This window comes from Rhinolophus hipposideros, assembly GCF_964194185.1.
Source record: "Rhinolophus hipposideros genome assembly, chromosome: 20".
In the NCBI taxonomy this organism is placed as follows: Eukaryota; Metazoa; Chordata; class Mammalia; order Chiroptera; family Rhinolophidae; genus Rhinolophus; species Rhinolophus hipposideros.
The window spans coordinates 11,273,128-11,289,094 of record NC_138066.1 but is presented as its reverse complement, the minus strand read 5'-3'; the positions used below and the strand labels follow the sequence as shown (position 1 = coordinate 11,289,094).

The window sequence follows — 15,967 nt, the reverse complement described above, 5'->3', positions numbered from 1 at the left end:
CAATGCAGGAGCCTGGGCGCCTTCCAGGGGGCAAGGGGCACCCACCTTGTCATTCCGCTCACACAGGAACTTGAGCCTCTGAGCTCGTTTGTGCATGAAGACCCCATCCAGGTGGCCCGTCTCCACGGAGCGGATCTCAATGGCTTTCTCGCCCCAGCCCATTATCTGGTTGGAGCAGATGTAGGCTGGGGGAGACGGGAGCGGAGGGGCAGTGAGTGGGCTCCAGCCCAGCCCCACTCCTGGCCCAGCTCGGGACCCACAGCTTCGGGGCGGGCACTCACTCACCCACAGAGGTGGGCATCTCTCCCCACTGCAGCACCACATCCTTGATGATCCTCCCGTACGTGTTGACATACACACCCTCGTCCTCGTAACACAGCAGCATCTCCATGCCATCGGTGTTGGGGAGGAAGATGATGGCGTGGGGTGTGATCTGACTCTGGATCTGGGGAGGAGAAGGTGGGCTGGAGGCCCTGCGTCTGGGGCCCCGACTGGCGGTCCCGGTCTGCCCACAGCCCCGCCGTGCTTACGTGCACAGGGATGTAGATGTCGTAACTATTGCCCGAGTCGACATCCACAGCGTGGAAGCCGGCGCTGGAGCCGTAGATGACCTTGAGCCGCTGTCCCTCCTCCACTGTCAGGTCAACCAGCAAAGGGCGGTGAGGCAGGTCGGCGAAGGACTGTGGAGGACAGAAGGGCTCAGGAACACAGGCGGAGGAGTCAGACCTTAGAACAGTGCTGGGGTCTGAGGCGGGGATTACCTTGAAGGCCATGAATTTGTGGTAGGGCTTGGGGGCCCAGGCATACACCTCCACGGAGTTCTTCAGGGCAATGACCAGGAACTTAATGCGTTCATATTTCACTGAGGGGCGGGGGAGGGAAGAAGAGGGATGCGGGGACTCCCCTTCTTGGGCTGCTGGCCCCCTCCCACAGGTCTCACTACACCCCAACCCCAGGCCCCAAGATTCTGTCTTCAAGGACGTTAAGCCCAGACCCCCGTTGCTCTCTTCTCATAAATAAATGTGCCCCGGCCACTCTTGTTGTGACCTCCTCACCCACGCGGTAGTGCCCGCAGCCCTCCATGTCCCCCACAGTGGTCCAGCCCTGCTTCTTCTCCACTTCTGGGTCATTGTGCAGAATCTTGTTCCGGAGCCAGGACAGGTAATACACCCGCAGTTTGTTCCTTTTCCCTGAGTGGTGAGGACGGACGGACACACACACACACAAACTCCCTCATTGGAGGTCCAGATTCTGCCTCCCCGCCATCCTTTTCTGCGTACCACAAGGGCTAAGAAAGTGTGGCCCCACCTTCTGGCTCCTGGACCAAGGTTGCCCTCCGCCCAGGCTGAAGATGGTGGAAGAGAGCGGAGGAGCTGAGCCCCCTCCTCCCAGCCCTGCCCCCACCCCTGTACTCCACACACACACCTGAGATGGTGATGAGCAAGTTGAGTCCTTCCAGCACATCCATTTGCTGGAAACGCCGCCGCCCAATGAGTCCGTATACCTTGCCCTGCCCACTTCGATCCAGCAACATCAGCCCATTCTCTGTGCCCACCAGCAGGTTGACGCCTACAATAGGAGCCCTTGGGCAGATCAGAGGCAGAGCCAGGCCCTCACCTGACCAGGAGCACAGGGACACACCAGATCCCTCTTTTCCTTCCTGGCCCTGGCTTACCCCAAAGGGCTGCACACAGGATCTCGGAATTGAATCGCTTCTTGTACTTCCGAATCTCAGGGGTTTCACTGTGGGCCCGGGTGTTGGTGGGGTTCACGTTGACCACAGAGCCTTTCCGCACGTCATACTGTAGCTGATCGAGCCGACTGCCCTCTCCACCCACTAGGGCTGCCGGGGAGACAGGGAAGGGAGGTGGGCTGCTGCTCCCTTACCGTCTCTTCTCAACCCACCCTTACACTTGGTCTCGGCTTCTCCGAATACGTAGAAGGAGACGGAAAGACTGGAGAACGGAGGAGGTGCACAGAGGAGTTGAAACAGCTACAAGGCCTGGTAAAGGCCTTGTTCTGTCATGCAGGTCCCTGGGCTGCTCTGAGCACTGGGGCAAAGCGGCCCCAGAAGCCTTTATTGCCTCTGTGCCAGGACAGATGCTCAGGTCAAAAGGAAGCTGTGACTGCTGCGTGAAGCCATGTCATCAGAGGCTCTCCTGTGCCTCTCTCAAGGACTCAGGGCAGACCTGTCCTGCCATCCTCACCTGTGATGGGGATGGTGTCCCCACTGCCTCCAGGCTGGTAGATCCCTAAGTCCACAAACATCGTGAACGAGCTCTTGCCAGGGGCCTTTACCAGCCCACGAGACTGGTACTGTGGGGGGAGGGGCGGTAGTCAGGCAAGCACGAACCTTATCCTGTGGCCTTCCCCCTGCTATTGTTCCCAGGCCCCCGCTCCCCCAAGAACCCTGGCCAGCTAGCTCCCAGGTGCTCCGCCCAGCCACCGTAGTGGCTCTCCCCTGGCCCCGTGGCGCTGCCTGCACCCACTTACATCGCTGCCTCCATCCTTCGAGGGGGGGCTTTGACCTTTGCTGCTCTCAGTTGGCGAGTGGCTGGGCTGGACCACATCTGGCAGGTTCGTATAACCATTGCTGTCAGAATGCAGCACGCATCGTTCCTCCTCAGGAGTCTAAAGGAACAGAGAGAAGGGCCAGTGCTGGGGCCAAAGAGGGTGCACAGCAGGCACTGAGAAGAATGAGGTGTCTACTCACACGCTGGACCACCATGGTGCCACCCCCGTAGGGGGTCTGGGTCCCGGCTATCTCTTCCACATCATGGACCACCATGGTGCTGACACTGTCTGTGTCCCCATCGCTGCTATGGGAGAGAGGAAGGTCATGAGCCCTCCAGGCCCTGCCTGCCACCCAAGTGCCACAGGAGCGGGTGAGAGCAGGGTGCCTAGCCCTTGAGGTTTCCGTCTCTATTCAAAACACAATGCACTCAGCACTCACTGAGCAGCTGTTGCCTCACGGTTGGGTGTTCCATGCCCAGCACTTGGGGAAGGCTGGCTGAACAGAGAAACCTGAACAGGCCCAACCCCCACTGACAGGGCCGTGGGAAAGAGATGGGGACACCAGGCCCTGTACCCCATTCTTTAGAGAAGGAAGGGAAGAACTGAGCAGCACTGACAGCCAGGGTCCTCCACGCGGGAAAAGGGGAACCACTTTCCCTGAGACTTGCCTGAGAGCCCCGCCCCCACCTGCAACCCTTCTCTTTGGGTACCCCCAACGTGGGAACGCCCCAGCATGCCCCCATACCGGGTCCCAGGGGTATCTCTGCTCCCTTCTGATGGTTCACCATTGCTTTCCTCCTCATCATCCTCACTGCTTTCCACCTCCTCACTGGATGATGAGTAGTCCATAGCCTTCTTGGGAGGCCGGGGGGCCTCGTCCAGGGTCCGCTCTTTCAGCAACACAAAATCCTGCAGGGGAGGAGCTGCATGAGGAGGGGAGGGGAGAGGGCGACAGAACAAAGGATACCAGAGGAGAAGAGGCAGGGTAACAGAGGGGCTCCGGCAAGCAGGCCCCTTCTCACTAACCTCACCAATGGCTCGCTTATAGCTCTGGGAGGGGCCACAGGGGAAGAAGGGCAGCCAGGAGACGGCAGGAGAGAGGTTAAGAAAGGTTAGTAACTGAGAAGTGCATCCTGTTACCCCACAGCCCCTCTCACACAGATTAACGAAGGCCCTACCCCTGGCACCCAGGCTCAACAGGCTCCCCAGCCGGCCCCCCAAAGCCCCAGACCAGGAGAAGGCAGGGCTACAGCTGCCACCTGAAGACTTACTGCGGGCCGGCCTGGCCGTGAGCGGTGGTCATCAGGCTTGGTTTTGTTCCCAGGGGACAGCACTGGGGAGCTGTCCAGTTTGGAGGAGGCTGGATGTGGCAGGATGGGAGAAGGGAGGTCACTGACACCTGGACAGGGGATGGCCTCAGGCCATCCTGGGCTGACCCCCTCGGGCCTGACATGCTCCATGCCCAGCCCAGTCCCCACCCACCTCCAAGGCTGTCTCAGTCCCAAGCTGCCCAGGGCAGGGCCCACCCTGACAGAGCAGGCCGCCAGGCCCAGCTCACTTACCTCCCACACGGTTCCGCTCCAGCGAGCCAGCCTGGGGGAGGTGCCCGTGAGAGACGGGGAGGACACTGTCTGAGTGCTCCCAGCCAGGGTCACTCCTCCTGAGGTCAGGGTTGCTGTGGGAACGCAGAGGCAAGGTCAGGAAGACAAGGTGCTCCCCTCCCTGGGGGGCTGAGCTGCACCCAAGGAGCCATCACCAGGGGAGACAGGTGGCAGAAGTGAGGGTGGGAGTGAGTGGGGGGACAACTCCATTACCTACAGGCGTTGGGCGGGCCAGGGGGCTGAGCAGGGGGCCCTGGAGGCTTGGGGGTCCCCCGCTCTGCCCGCCTTTGCAGATAGATTTGCCAGGCGGAGTTGCTGCGAGGTCTGTGGAGGGAGCACAGGGGTGCCGGGGGCAGGGGCAGGGAGGGGGCTAAGGTGACTGGGTTGGGGCTTGCCCACCCCTAAGTGGGTAACCTGGCAAAATCCCCTCTGTCCCCGGCCCTGCTCCCTAGGCTGCTGCCCAACTCCACCCAGGTGTTACCTGGCACGGACAGCCTGAGCTGGCCGGGACCCTCCGGCCCCACTGGTGTTAAGGGCAGTGGCAATAGATGAGGTCCTCTGAGGCACCTGAGAGGAGAAGAAAGAGGAGTCCGGTTGGCGGGCACTGCTGGGCCCTCCACAAACATTTCATCCACTCCCAAGGCTCTGAAAGGGACTCCCCAGGCTTTTGCGGAGAAGTAAACTGAGGTCTGGGAAGCTAATCAATCTGTCCAAGATTATGAATCTGAAAAATGGAAGAGCTAGAATTCGAACCCAGAAAGTCTGCCCCTAGTGCTTCTCCAAAACCCTGGGCGTTCTTCCACCCCTACACTCACCACAGGCATCACCGTGACACTCAGGAGTCACCAGACGTTAGGGCAACCCCTGCGGGACAGGGGCCATGGCCTTCCCCTTCTCTTTCCTTCCAACCCTGAACCCATGTCCACCTTGCTGCTCCCTCTAATTCCTCTCTTACCACAGTTGACCCTCAAACAACTCAGGTTTGAACTGCTCCATTTATACACAGAATTTTTTCAAGAAACACGTACAATACTATAAATGTATTTTCTCTTCCTAGTGATTTTCTTAGTAACATTTCTTTTTCTCTAGCTTACTTTACTGTAAAGATACAGTATATAAAATATGTGTAACATAAAATATGTGTTAGTTGACTGTCTATGTTATCGGTAAGGCTTCCGGTCAATAGCAAGCTATTAGTGATTAAGTTTTTGGGGAGTCGAAAGCTATACACAGATTTTTGACTGTGCAGGGGATGAGTGCCCCTAACCCCCACATCGTTCAAGGATCAACTGTATTTTTCTGCTCTTTCCGGGTCCACAGGGCTATCCTTACCTTGGGTGGGGCCTCATTATCCGGCCGGACCCAGGCTGGGGGGTTCGGGCTGGGGCCAGGCCCTTCGGAGGTGGGGTCTGAATTCTGGCGGATGACAGCTCCTCGGGCACTGGGCGTGGCAGTGGGTGTGGGGACGGCAGGGTCGGGGTCATGGGAAGCTGGGAAGGCAGCCAGGTTTCGGGTGGGCTGGTCCTGCAGGGACTGGGATCGGGGTACAGGCGCTGCATATGGCTTCAGTGGGACCCGGTGTGCCACCAGGCTCTGCGGGAGAGACCAGGGAGGGTGGGCTGCCCGCTCTGTGCATATCCCCACCAGTGAGCTGGGGCCTGGGCTGGGAGGAAGGGGTAAGTAAAGCCTCTGGTTTCCAATTATCCATCGAATGAAAGGGGCTCCTAGAGTCCAAGAACAGGTAAGACATAGGAACAGACATACAGCAGCAAACAGGTGACATCTCTGCACATGTACCCTGAGGTTTATGATCCCTGGCTAAGAGTGTATGTACGACTGTGTGTGTGCGCGCACGTGTGTATCTGCACTGAGTAAGGTTCTCTACTTGTGTGTGTTAAGACAGGAATGGGGAGAGACTCACCTTGTGTGGTCCCTCCTGGGGCTCCACCGGCCTCTGCATAGGAGGAGTTTGGGAAAGTGGTCCTGGGGGTCCAGGGGAGGCCTGGGGGATGGGGGGCTCAGGCCCTGCGCTGCTTGGCTTGGTCTTGGCCAAGGGAGAGTTCTGCTGCTTGTTCATCCTCGTTCTCTCTTCTACCTGTGATATGACAGGATGCCAAGCAGGCCAGCTTTTGCTTCCCTGTTCTCAAATTTAGGTCCCCACCTGCCCCACTGCCCCAGGCCTCAGGCCTGTGCTGCGTGCCCCTCTCCCCATTCTCAGGGCTGCTTCTTGCAGCTCCCAGGCCTCAGGCAGTGGAGCTGGGAGGATGGTGTCTTAGGTGGCAAAGGAGGCAGTGAGTACCTCTCGGGCCCAGGCTGGTTTGTCAGCAGGATTAATGCCCCGACCATAATGGTACAGGGGCTTCCTGTCCCCAGGCAGGATTTGTTGTTGCTGCTGCTGCTGCTGTTTCTGAAGCTGCTGCTGCTGCTGCTGCTGCTGCAAGGACTTGAGGTAGGCGTGCTCCTGCTGCAGCTGCCTCTGCAGACGCTCTGACTGCCGCTGCTCCTCCAGCTGTTTCCGCTTGTATTCCTGGGCCCAAGGGTAGGGAGAGAGGGCTCAGCAGGGGGTGGCCCTGGAAGTTAAGAGTCGGCATGCCCTTTCTTTTCTCCAACTGCCTAGAGAAGAGATGTCTTCCCTTGATGCTTAGGAGAGTCCCTTCCCTTGAAGTGTTCCCATCCCATTCCGGCAGAGAAGCTCTGAGTACGAATCTTCCCAGAGAAAGCTGGGGGACCCCGTTACCAGCAGTAGGGCCTGTTCCTGGAGCAGCTGTTGCTGAAGGATCTCGAGCTGTCGCTGCTCCTCCTCTAGCCTGTGACGAATATATTCCTGGGGGGCGGGGGGCGGGTGGGGGGCAAAGGGCAGGGAAAGAGGAAGAGGCGGAGGAGGAGCAGCGGCGGCAAAGGAGTTGGAGGAAGAAGGGATCAATGGGGTGAGGATGAGGAGGAGAGCAGGGAAGAGCAGTAGAGAGGACAGGGATGGGATGAGCCCCACAGAGGGCAGGGAATGAAGAGGAGGCGAGGGTGGAGACCCATGAGGGAAGGTGCAGGCGAAAGGAGTCAGGAGTGGGTAAAGAGATGGGGAATGAAGGCACAGAGACAGGAGGGCAGGGAGCCAGGGTTGGGGTTGAAGGGTGGGAGAAAACAGAGAGAAAGAGTGAAGCTGGAAAAGATAGGGGGAATCTAGGGGTAGGGAAAGAAGGGGGAAAGGGTATTGGGGAGCAGGGGGGCAGGCAGCAGGTGCGGGCAGGGAGGCCGGGGGCAGAAAGGGTGAGTGCGGTGTGCGCTGGGGGCGCTGTACCTGCTCCCGCTCCGCCTGCCGCCTCTCCTCCTCCCTCCGCAGGACTTGCATGTCCTCCAGCCTCCGTTGCTGCTCCTTCTCCTGCAGCTTCCGCTGCTCCCGTTCCCGTCGCTGTTGCTGTGGGTGAAGAAAGGTGTGGTCTTAAGGAATGATGGCGAGAGAATGGCTTTGGCTTGTTTTGACAAACCTACCTATCCCTCCACAGGAGTGTCTGGGCTTGGGAAAAAGTGCTCGTCTAAAGTAGCTGTGGGCTTGGGACCAGAGTCTGAGAGGCTGACTACTGCCCCTGGAGTGGGCCGAATTGGATAATGTCTTCTCCTATCCACTCCCCCACCAAACCAACCAACCAACGAACCACAGAGACAGTAACAACAAACGCTACACACATTCCTGGCCTCTCAAATCAACCTCTGCCTGTAAGTCTAAATAGTGTGCTGCAATGATAGCCTTTGGCCACAAGAGGGCAGCAGGGGTCCACAGTAGAGCAACCTAGAGGAGAGGGATTTCACCAGCTCCTTGGCAAACATCAATAGCTCAGGTTGCACTTGCACAATCTTTCAGACCAAGCCTCTGCCCAAAGAAAAAGAAAGAGATCTCTATTAAAATGAATTCCTCCCACCCACCTTCAATTAGTCAAACTGACAAGACTGTACTTCCCAGTAAATCTAAGCCGAAACAAAAGCAAAAGGAGAGTCAGTCTTCAAAAGTAGTTTCTTTCACATTCAGAAAAACAGAAAGAAAGGGAAAGGGGAAAAAAAGAAAGAAAAAGGAAAAGATACAGAAAAAGAAAAAAGCACAAGCCCTTAAAGGGCCATTACAGCTGGGGGAACTTCGCTGTTGCTTATTCCTACATGGATCTGGCTCCAGGAAACACCCTGGTAGACACGATTTTCTGTTACTCAACTACCTGAAAACAACATTTACTGAAAGAAATCTGCACTAGATTCTCTGGTGGGAAGCATTCTTGCAAATTAGTGTTTGTTCAACAAAGATAGGGGCCTGCTTTGGGAAGCAGTACGTGGATAGAACAGATGCTTCCATTACTCAGATAATTTTTTTGTTGGGCCCAGCTCTCCATGAACTTTGAAATCATGTAATTGTTTCAACAAAAATCTCATCATTTAAGTCATTTTTTAAAACAAAGTTTTCCTTTTCCATCATGCTCCCCTGCAAAATAAATACATTTAAATACATATGCATACAGATGCGTATTTTTAAAATTGTGTTTAAAAAGTGCAGCTGTTTAAAAAATAAGATTCTTTATTAAAATGAGTTTCTCCCACCCACCTCCAACTAGCCCAACTGACAAGACAGTACGTTCCAGCAAATCTAAGCCAAAACAACTAATATTAAAGGAGGGTCTTTAGAAGGATCTTTTTCACGTTCAGACCAGATAGCTGCTTGACAGTCATGCCCAGGGTCCTGAAATGTTTGTACAGACCCCTCGCTCCTGGAGATTTAAGATCAGTGGGGCTGACAAACCCAGAGTGGAGGTTTATATGTAGAAACAAGGACAGGGACGGTCTTGTCCGTGGGGAGCCAGTATGGCTTTTCAGAAGTGGCTCTGTTCTGAAGGGATGCTGACCGCACAATCACGCCCAAGCATCCACACAGGGCTGGTGGCGGCACAGCGCGGCTGGCGGCCCGGCTTCTAACAGGACAGAACCTTACCCCAATTGTGTGAACGAAAGAGATTACAAGCCCCTGCTGGCTCCGCGCCCTCACCCCCACCCCACCCCACCGACCTCAGGGAACCAGGAGCGGAGCCCACACACCTCCTCCACTCGCCGCCGCTCTTCCTTCTGCTCCTCAATGCGGCGCTGCCGCTGGTGCAGCAGGTGCTTGATGTGGGCCTCAGGGTCGCGCTGCTGCTGCTGCTGCAGCTGCTGCTGCTGCTTTAAAGCCTCTGAGTTGCTCTTATTCTCCTGCTGGAGCCGCAGAAATTCCCGGCGTAGTGTGGACTCGCCAGGCACGTTCATGATGGAGCTGGATGGGGTGGGGGAGCGCAACGGGAGGCTGGTTTCAGAACCCTGCCACTTCCCTCTCCCATGCCTGGGGAGCCTGCTTGGGGAGTCACCTGAGTGGGCGCTTTACCTGGAGCAGATAGTCTACCTCAGGTAACTCCCAGGTGGCCAGGAGGACTGCCCGATCCCCTGCCCAGTTTTGAGCCCTGTCCTCCTGTGGCCCTGAATCACCTTCTCCCCACCTCTTGCTCATTCATCTGGTCCATTTTTCCTCAGTGTTCAGACTGTTTTAGGGTCTCTAACTCTGTGCCCACCACCCCCAGACTGAGAGTCCCCAAGCCAAGGACCACTCATGTGCCCCCAACCTCCACCTGCCCAAGCCCACCTCGGCTCTCCTTCTTCTCCATGGCTGTCATCTTCCTCTTCGCTGCCGCTGTACTCATATTCCGTCTCCTCTGCAGGGGAGAGATCATTGCTGTTTCTTCACGCAGTGCCCCAGACCCCACCCTGGGCTAGGGAAACCTTAGGTGGGGACAACCGATAAGGTCTGTGCGGATGACCATGCACCTGGGTCCCTGCCCACTTCCTTGGAGCAACGGGGTGCCAGTGGACCCCAGGTTGGGCCTGGACTAGACCCCACAGCAGCTGGGATGTGGTGGAGTGTGTGCACACACTGACACGTGCATGTGCTCAACAGGAAGCCTCTGCACGGATGCAAAAGGGCCACACTCTCTTGGAAGGCTGACTTGGATCGGAGGTAAGAGAAAACCCCCCTGGGACTGGAATTTTGGAAAAGGAGATCCTTTTGGCCAGGGAGACCTGAGGCCTGGGTGGGGAGCCTGAAGAGGAGCCAGGAAGAGCAGGGCTGCTGAAGAGGAGCAGGGGCTGAAATGGGTCTTGAGACCAGCCACCTTCCTCCTCACACACTGACCTTTCTCGCCTCGCTTCTTCCGGGATCGGTCGATGTGGTCCTTGAGCTGAATGCGGACCTGCCGCTCTGTGGGCTGGTCGCGGATGAAGGGAAACTTCAGCAGCTGCTCCGTTGGTGGGCGGCTTAGGTAAGTCTTGATGAGACACGTGTCAATGAAGTCGATGAACTTCTTAGACCTGGAAATGACAGTGGCTCAGCTAGGAGGGCCCGGGGAGGTCAGAGTAGGAAGAGGGGAGAACATTCCTTCAAAAGCCAACTTTATTTCCCTCCTGTCTTCACATCCTAACAAGTGCCCCCAATGCAGTGCCACCCCGTCCCAAAACCTCTGCTATGATCGGGCAGATCCAACCAAGTCTGAACACAGAGGGTTAAGACAGGTGGCCTTGTCCAGAGACCTTCCTAGACACCAAACCCGAAAGACCTACCATTTCTTGGACTTGAGCCGGGGTGGTGGGTTCCGAGGGATGAGGAAGAGGGCTCGCATGGGGTGCATGTCGCACAGAGCTAGGACACGGAAGGGACACCATCAGGCCCTTTGCCCTGCTGAGCGCCTGAAAGCCCTTCTTACCATGACCTCCCGAGCCCCGCCTCCTCCCAATAGCCACTTTCTGGGCCCTCCCTCCTCTCTCACACACTGTACTTACGGGGGGCTCCCTCTGCCATCTCAATGGCTGTGATTCCTAGAGACCAAATGTCACTCTATGGAGGAGAGAGAGGAAGGGACAGGTGAATGAATGTTCCCGACAACTCTCTTCACTTACCATCCCGGGTGTCTTCAGGACCACTTCCTGGTCCATATCCCTTCCTGAGGCCCCTCTCTTCTAACCCTGCACTGTCCCCCAACTCACCCAATATCCCCATTCACTTTCCTTGCCACAAAATGGTCCCCAACCTCTCACAGCTAACACGTCATTAGACCTTCGTTTTCTCCAAACTGCTCAAGCCCCCGATATTTTCAATGTACCCATCACCCTCACGTCACTTCTTGCCCTTGGCTGCCCCCATGCTCCATACCCTGTAATCATAGGTGGCATCAGGGTTCTCGTCACAGGCGATGACCTCCGGGGCCATCCAGTAGGGGGTCCCAATGAAAGTGTTCCGCCTGCCCACTGTGCGGTCCAGCTGAGCACTCACCCCAAAATCCACTGGGAAGACATGGAGAGAGGGGGGTCATAACAGAGCATCACGTCTACTCCCCTCATCTCAGACCCAGCATGAGCGCGTCGCAGGCAGCTGAGGTCCTTGCCTTACCCAGACCAGACACTCCCCGGCACCTCTTCCATCCCATCAACATCCTGAAGAACCTGACCTAGTCTTCCTATATCTCGGGGGAAAACCAAGGTGAAAGGACCAAGGGACAACATCCCAGGTCAAAAATCTCATCTACCCAGAGGGACCTGCACCGCACCTGGGACATAACAAACAGCAGGGAGAAAATTTCTTGAGTGATTTTCAGCAGGAGGCAGGGCATACCAGAGGAGGACATGGGAAAGGGAGAAGCAAGCTTGTCTCCCAGCCTACAGGGAGTGGGAATTAAGCCACCAGAGGGGACAAGGGGCCTCTCATTCTGTCCTGGGGGTGAGAGGGCCCCGTCTGCCTAAACGGGATCAGCGCACCTAGCTTGACCTCGGCATTCTCCGTCAGCAGCACGTTCTGCCCCTTGATGTCTCGGTGGATCACCTTGTGGGCGTGGAGATGGGCCAGACCCTGGGGCGGAGAGGGGGGAAAATTAGCTTTGGTGTTGGAGGTGGTGGGAAAGCAGGACGTGGATGGGGCTGAAGGGAGGGGAGGTCATCAGTCTTGACGGGGCTGGGCTGCAGGAGCAGCTCCTCTCCACCACATGCCACCTGGTGCAGGCTGACCATTCCCGGGGGAGCTTCCTCAGGGCGCTGGCTCCCAGAAGGCCCAGCAGCTGATGGTTGCAAGTGGAGAAGTGGCGGAGCTTGGAAACAGAGGTGCTTGTCTCCAACAGTTTGAGAATCCCCAAGGTCAGGATCCTGTCTCCACCCCACCCCCATCAGTGCAGGGAGGGTCCATGCCCAGGGAGACGCTCCAGCAGGGGTGGCCCAGGAGGCGACGGGGGGCCTGCTGCTCACCCGGAGAATCTCCCTGCAGATGTAGGCGATGCAGTCCTCCTTCAGGGTGTTCCCTTTTGTGTTCTTTACCAGGTCTGTCACAGAACCAGCACCACAGAACTCCATCACCAGCTATGGTCCCAGGGAGCACCAGAAGGAAAAGGGTCAGTCAGGCAAGGCCTCCTTCTCCTGCCCTCCCCCTGGAGGGGAACCAGAGGCCTTGGGGCCCAAATTGGTACGAACTGGAGGGCAGGGGCCACGTGACCCCATCACAAAGGCCACAGAATTTCCTGAGATTAAGAGAAAAAGGGAAAGGAAATACAGTTGGAAAAGATAGGGAAGGTGGGTCTGGGGCGATAGTCTGGGTCCAGAGTAGGAGCCCAAGGAATCCCTGAAATTGTAGACAGTGATGTGCATTTTCCTTGGGGAAGGATCCAACGTTCTCATCAGATCCTCACTGGGACCTAAAACCCCAAAATGGGGTTTGGAGCAGGGTTGGCAAACTATGGTCAGTGAGCTAAGCGTGGTTTTTAAATTTTTAAATGGCTGGGGGAAAAATTAAAAGTACCACATGAAATTCAAATTTTAGTGTTCAATTTATTTATTAAAATAAATAAATTTTAGTGTTCAAATTTTAGTGTTCTAAATAAAGGTTTAGTGTTCTAAATAAAAGTGTTCTAAATAAAGGGGAATATAGTGATGCCCATTCACTTCTGTATTGTCTATGACTCCTTTCATGGTACCATGGCTGAGCTGAGTAGTTGTGACAGACAGTATGACCCACAAAGCCCCAAATATTTACTATCTGCCCCTTCACAGAAAAAGTTTTCTACCTCTGACAGAGACAGGAAAGGGGCTAGAATCAGCAACTCTCTAGTCTGCTACAGACAAAACAGTGCATGGGGTCCTGCAGGAGGGAGCTGCAGGAGGGAAGCTGGTAGCACCTGGAGAAACCCCACAAACAGTGACAGCGCCACGGCAGGCTCCCTATGGCACCTCTAGAACCACTGAGACCCAGAGGCAGGTGCTAAATGGGAAGTCCCCCCGGGAATCAGCATGCCTGTCCAAATGTATTCACTGTAAGTTTTCTGAAAGCCACACCCAACACAGAAAATGGTTAGAGGACATGGATATTTGCATATGCAATAAAAGTAATTTGCATATACAAAAAAGCCTACATCCGGGCTTTCCTGTGGACAGCAGACCACAGTGGGAGGACAAAGCCCAATAGGTCCAGGAAGGGGTGCCTGGTCACTAGTGCCTGGCTTCCGGTCTTAAAGGATCTCTCACTACACACAGTTGGTAGGTAAACCTACCTGACATGTTACTCACCTTTATTTGTGTGAGAGATAGCTCAAAAAGAGTAAGTGCCTAGGAGGCAGGGACCATCACTTATGCTTATCTGTGCAGGGTATACACAAGGTGCTCAATAAGTACTCATCTGGAAACTGCTGGGAGGGGAGATCTGCCATGAGCTCCAACCCCCACCCCAAGCCATCACCACTGCCATGTTCCCTGCTGCTCTGTCCTTGGGACTGGCTGAGCACCAGAGAAGGGTAGAGTGAGGAATCAGCTGGCACCGGTGCCTAGGTAGGAAGGTAATGACCTAGGAATGCTCTGGGTCAGGAGGGAATTTGGGGGAGGCCAAAAGAGCTACAGCAAGCTCTGGTTAGAACAATCATCCAGAAGGGCTGTGCACTGCCAAAAGGGGTTCAGGCCTCATTGCCTCCCACAGATGTTTTGATATGTTGCTTTCCCAGGAGCTGTGCCAAGGCAGGAGAACTGCTGGACTAACCTCCCTGTGGTTTCCCAGCCCTTGCTAGGATTACATTGCTCCCTACTTGTGAAGTGCCTGCTGGACACAGGGTTAGATACTGGTCAGGGCAAAGGTGGGGGCAAACCCCAGAACCCCTGCCATCAAAACACCCAGAGGAATAAGTGGCTGTGAAGTGTGGGGGTGGTCTGTGTGGGTCTGGAGGTTCCTCAATCCAGACACAGTAGACTGAAGGAGGGCAGGCGAGAGGAGACTCTAAGCACTGATGCTGAGTTCCTAACAAGCAGCCTGGAAACAGGGAAGGGCAAGGAGGGGCCAGGGGGCAGGCCAGCAGGCACTTACCCAGAGCTGGTCGTCATTTCCAGGGGGGCTCTTCTTGATGAAGGCTCCATAGTAGGTGGCAATATTGCGGTGGTGAGAGTATTTTTTCAACATGTTGATCTCCTGTTTGATCTCTTCCTCTTCGTCCTAGGTGAATGCGAGGACGTGAGCCCTTTTCTCTGTGTTCTGACCCTTCCCTGCCCCACGACACTCCCTACCTCCGTGACATCCATGACCTTGATGGCAGCCAGCTGCCCAGTCTTGACATGCCGACCCTGCAGACAGAGAGATGGGCATGGAGGGATCTGGGTCTGTGCTAGGCAGGGCTCAATTCTGGGAGATGCCACACCTTCTGGCTGTTTTCTGTCTTAGAAAGTACCCTCATTATGGTTAGACACTTCAATTTATGGGGTGGTCATAAAAGGAGGCAGTGGGCTATAGAAAAACTACCGAGCCTGGATTTCTAAGCACTGTGCTTGATAAAGATGAAGGGTCTCCTCCCCTAAAACATTCAAGAGAGAGACGAGTGAGAGACACTTATGTTCTAGTCCAGCCTCTCTAGCTTGGACTTCCTACAGTTTGAAAGTTAGAGCAGGAAGTGAAAGATCCCTTCTCCATCCTCAGATGGAGCTGGGGAAGGAGGCTGAGGAGGGAGGACCTCGCCTCTGTCTGCATCTTCTATGCAAGACAAGCTGCTTTCTTGACCAGCTCCCTCTGGAGAGGAGACCTTTCCCAGGATTCGCTGCCTCGCCCCTCTCACCTCCAGGCTTTTTATTATTGTTGACGGGAAAGAATAAAGACAACTGAGATTTTAGGGAGCTCAGGGAAACACAGAAGGGCCGAGTGACATGTGTCGATGGCCTCATCACCAGTGCTAATGGGAAGAAACGTCTCCTTTTAGAGTACATCCCGGACATTCTCCCTCCTCCTGAAATTCCTAGCAGGAGCCATTTCAGGCTTGGGCAGGAAAGTCCAAGGCTTCCTGGGGAAGAGCAGGGTGAGGGAAGGTAGCCCCTCCTGGGGATGAACATGGGTACTGCCAGCCCATGGATTATTTTTATCCTCAGCAGTCATTCAAGACCCCAAGCCCAGAGAGGCAGAACACAGAGCTACGGTTTCCATGGCAACAACTAGGCAAGACATGGGGAAGTGGGGGGAGGGGAGCACTTTTTTCCCAAAGCTTACATGGAAGAAGGATAAGAGTAAGGCACGTGGTCCCAGTGACCCAGGAAAGAGGCCCCTGAGATGCAGAAGAGTCTTGTGAAAAGACCCAGCATCATGTCTGGAGACAAGGAAGCGGGTGTATGCTCTGGGGGCCTCCAGCTCTGGGGCAGTATCCACCTGGACCATCATCTCTCTCCCCCTATTCAAGTGTGACTCGTGGTCAGGCCAGTGAGAGGGCTGGGCTGGCCAGGCTAAACACTACAATTAGTAGCCGAGGAAATGCCACTTCTGTGCGAAAGAGGCAGCTTCAAAAGCAGAAGGCCTGAGC

General features: G+C 55.6%; 1 protein-coding gene across 29 annotated transcripts in view; it reads right to left on the bottom strand.

Moving 5' to 3' along the window:
* Positions 1-15,967, bottom strand: part of MINK1 (misshapen like kinase 1) — a 50,979-nt gene that overhangs the window by 1,164 nt on the left and 33,848 nt on the right. The window contains exons 3-33 of one of the 29 annotated variants that reach the window (XM_081028589.1): positions 14,694-14,750; positions 14,497-14,622; positions 12,402-12,512; positions 11,922-12,012; positions 11,320-11,450; positions 10,950-11,004; positions 10,731-10,809; positions 10,306-10,481; positions 9,760-9,829; positions 9,186-9,396; positions 7,411-7,527; positions 6,853-6,939; positions 6,415-6,642; positions 6,037-6,210; positions 5,448-5,708; positions 4,597-4,682; positions 4,329-4,439; positions 4,077-4,189; positions 3,786-3,874; positions 3,541-3,564; positions 3,260-3,423; positions 2,714-2,819; positions 2,494-2,631; positions 2,208-2,316; positions 1,676-1,843; positions 1,426-1,569; positions 1,056-1,190; positions 762-862; positions 531-680; positions 286-445; positions 46-185 (exon numbers count right to left, since the gene is read on the bottom strand). In XM_081028589.1, the coding sequence (XP_080884715.1) occupies positions 46-185; positions 286-445; positions 531-680; positions 762-862; positions 1,056-1,190; positions 1,426-1,569; positions 1,676-1,843; positions 2,208-2,316; positions 2,494-2,631; positions 2,714-2,819; positions 3,260-3,423; positions 3,541-3,564; positions 3,786-3,874; positions 4,077-4,189; positions 4,329-4,439; positions 4,597-4,682; positions 5,448-5,708; positions 6,037-6,210; positions 6,415-6,642; positions 6,853-6,939; positions 7,411-7,527; positions 9,186-9,396; positions 9,760-9,829; positions 10,306-10,481; positions 10,731-10,809; positions 10,950-11,004; positions 11,320-11,450; positions 11,922-12,012; positions 12,402-12,512; positions 14,497-14,622; positions 14,694-14,750 (3,912 nt within the window). The remainder of the gene's footprint in view (positions 1-45; positions 186-285; positions 446-530; positions 681-761; positions 863-1,055; positions 1,191-1,425; positions 1,570-1,675; positions 1,844-2,207; positions 2,317-2,493; positions 2,632-2,713; positions 2,820-3,259; positions 3,424-3,540; positions 3,565-3,785; positions 3,875-4,076; positions 4,190-4,328; positions 4,440-4,596; positions 4,683-5,447; positions 5,709-6,036; positions 6,211-6,414; positions 6,643-6,852; positions 6,940-7,410; positions 7,528-9,185; positions 9,397-9,759; positions 9,830-10,305; positions 10,482-10,730; positions 10,810-10,949; positions 11,005-11,319; positions 11,451-11,921; positions 12,013-12,401; positions 12,513-14,496; positions 14,623-14,693; positions 14,751-15,967) is intronic. The other 28 variants (XM_081028600.1, XM_081028613.1, XM_081028614.1 and 25 more) reach the window with 28 other exon arrangements.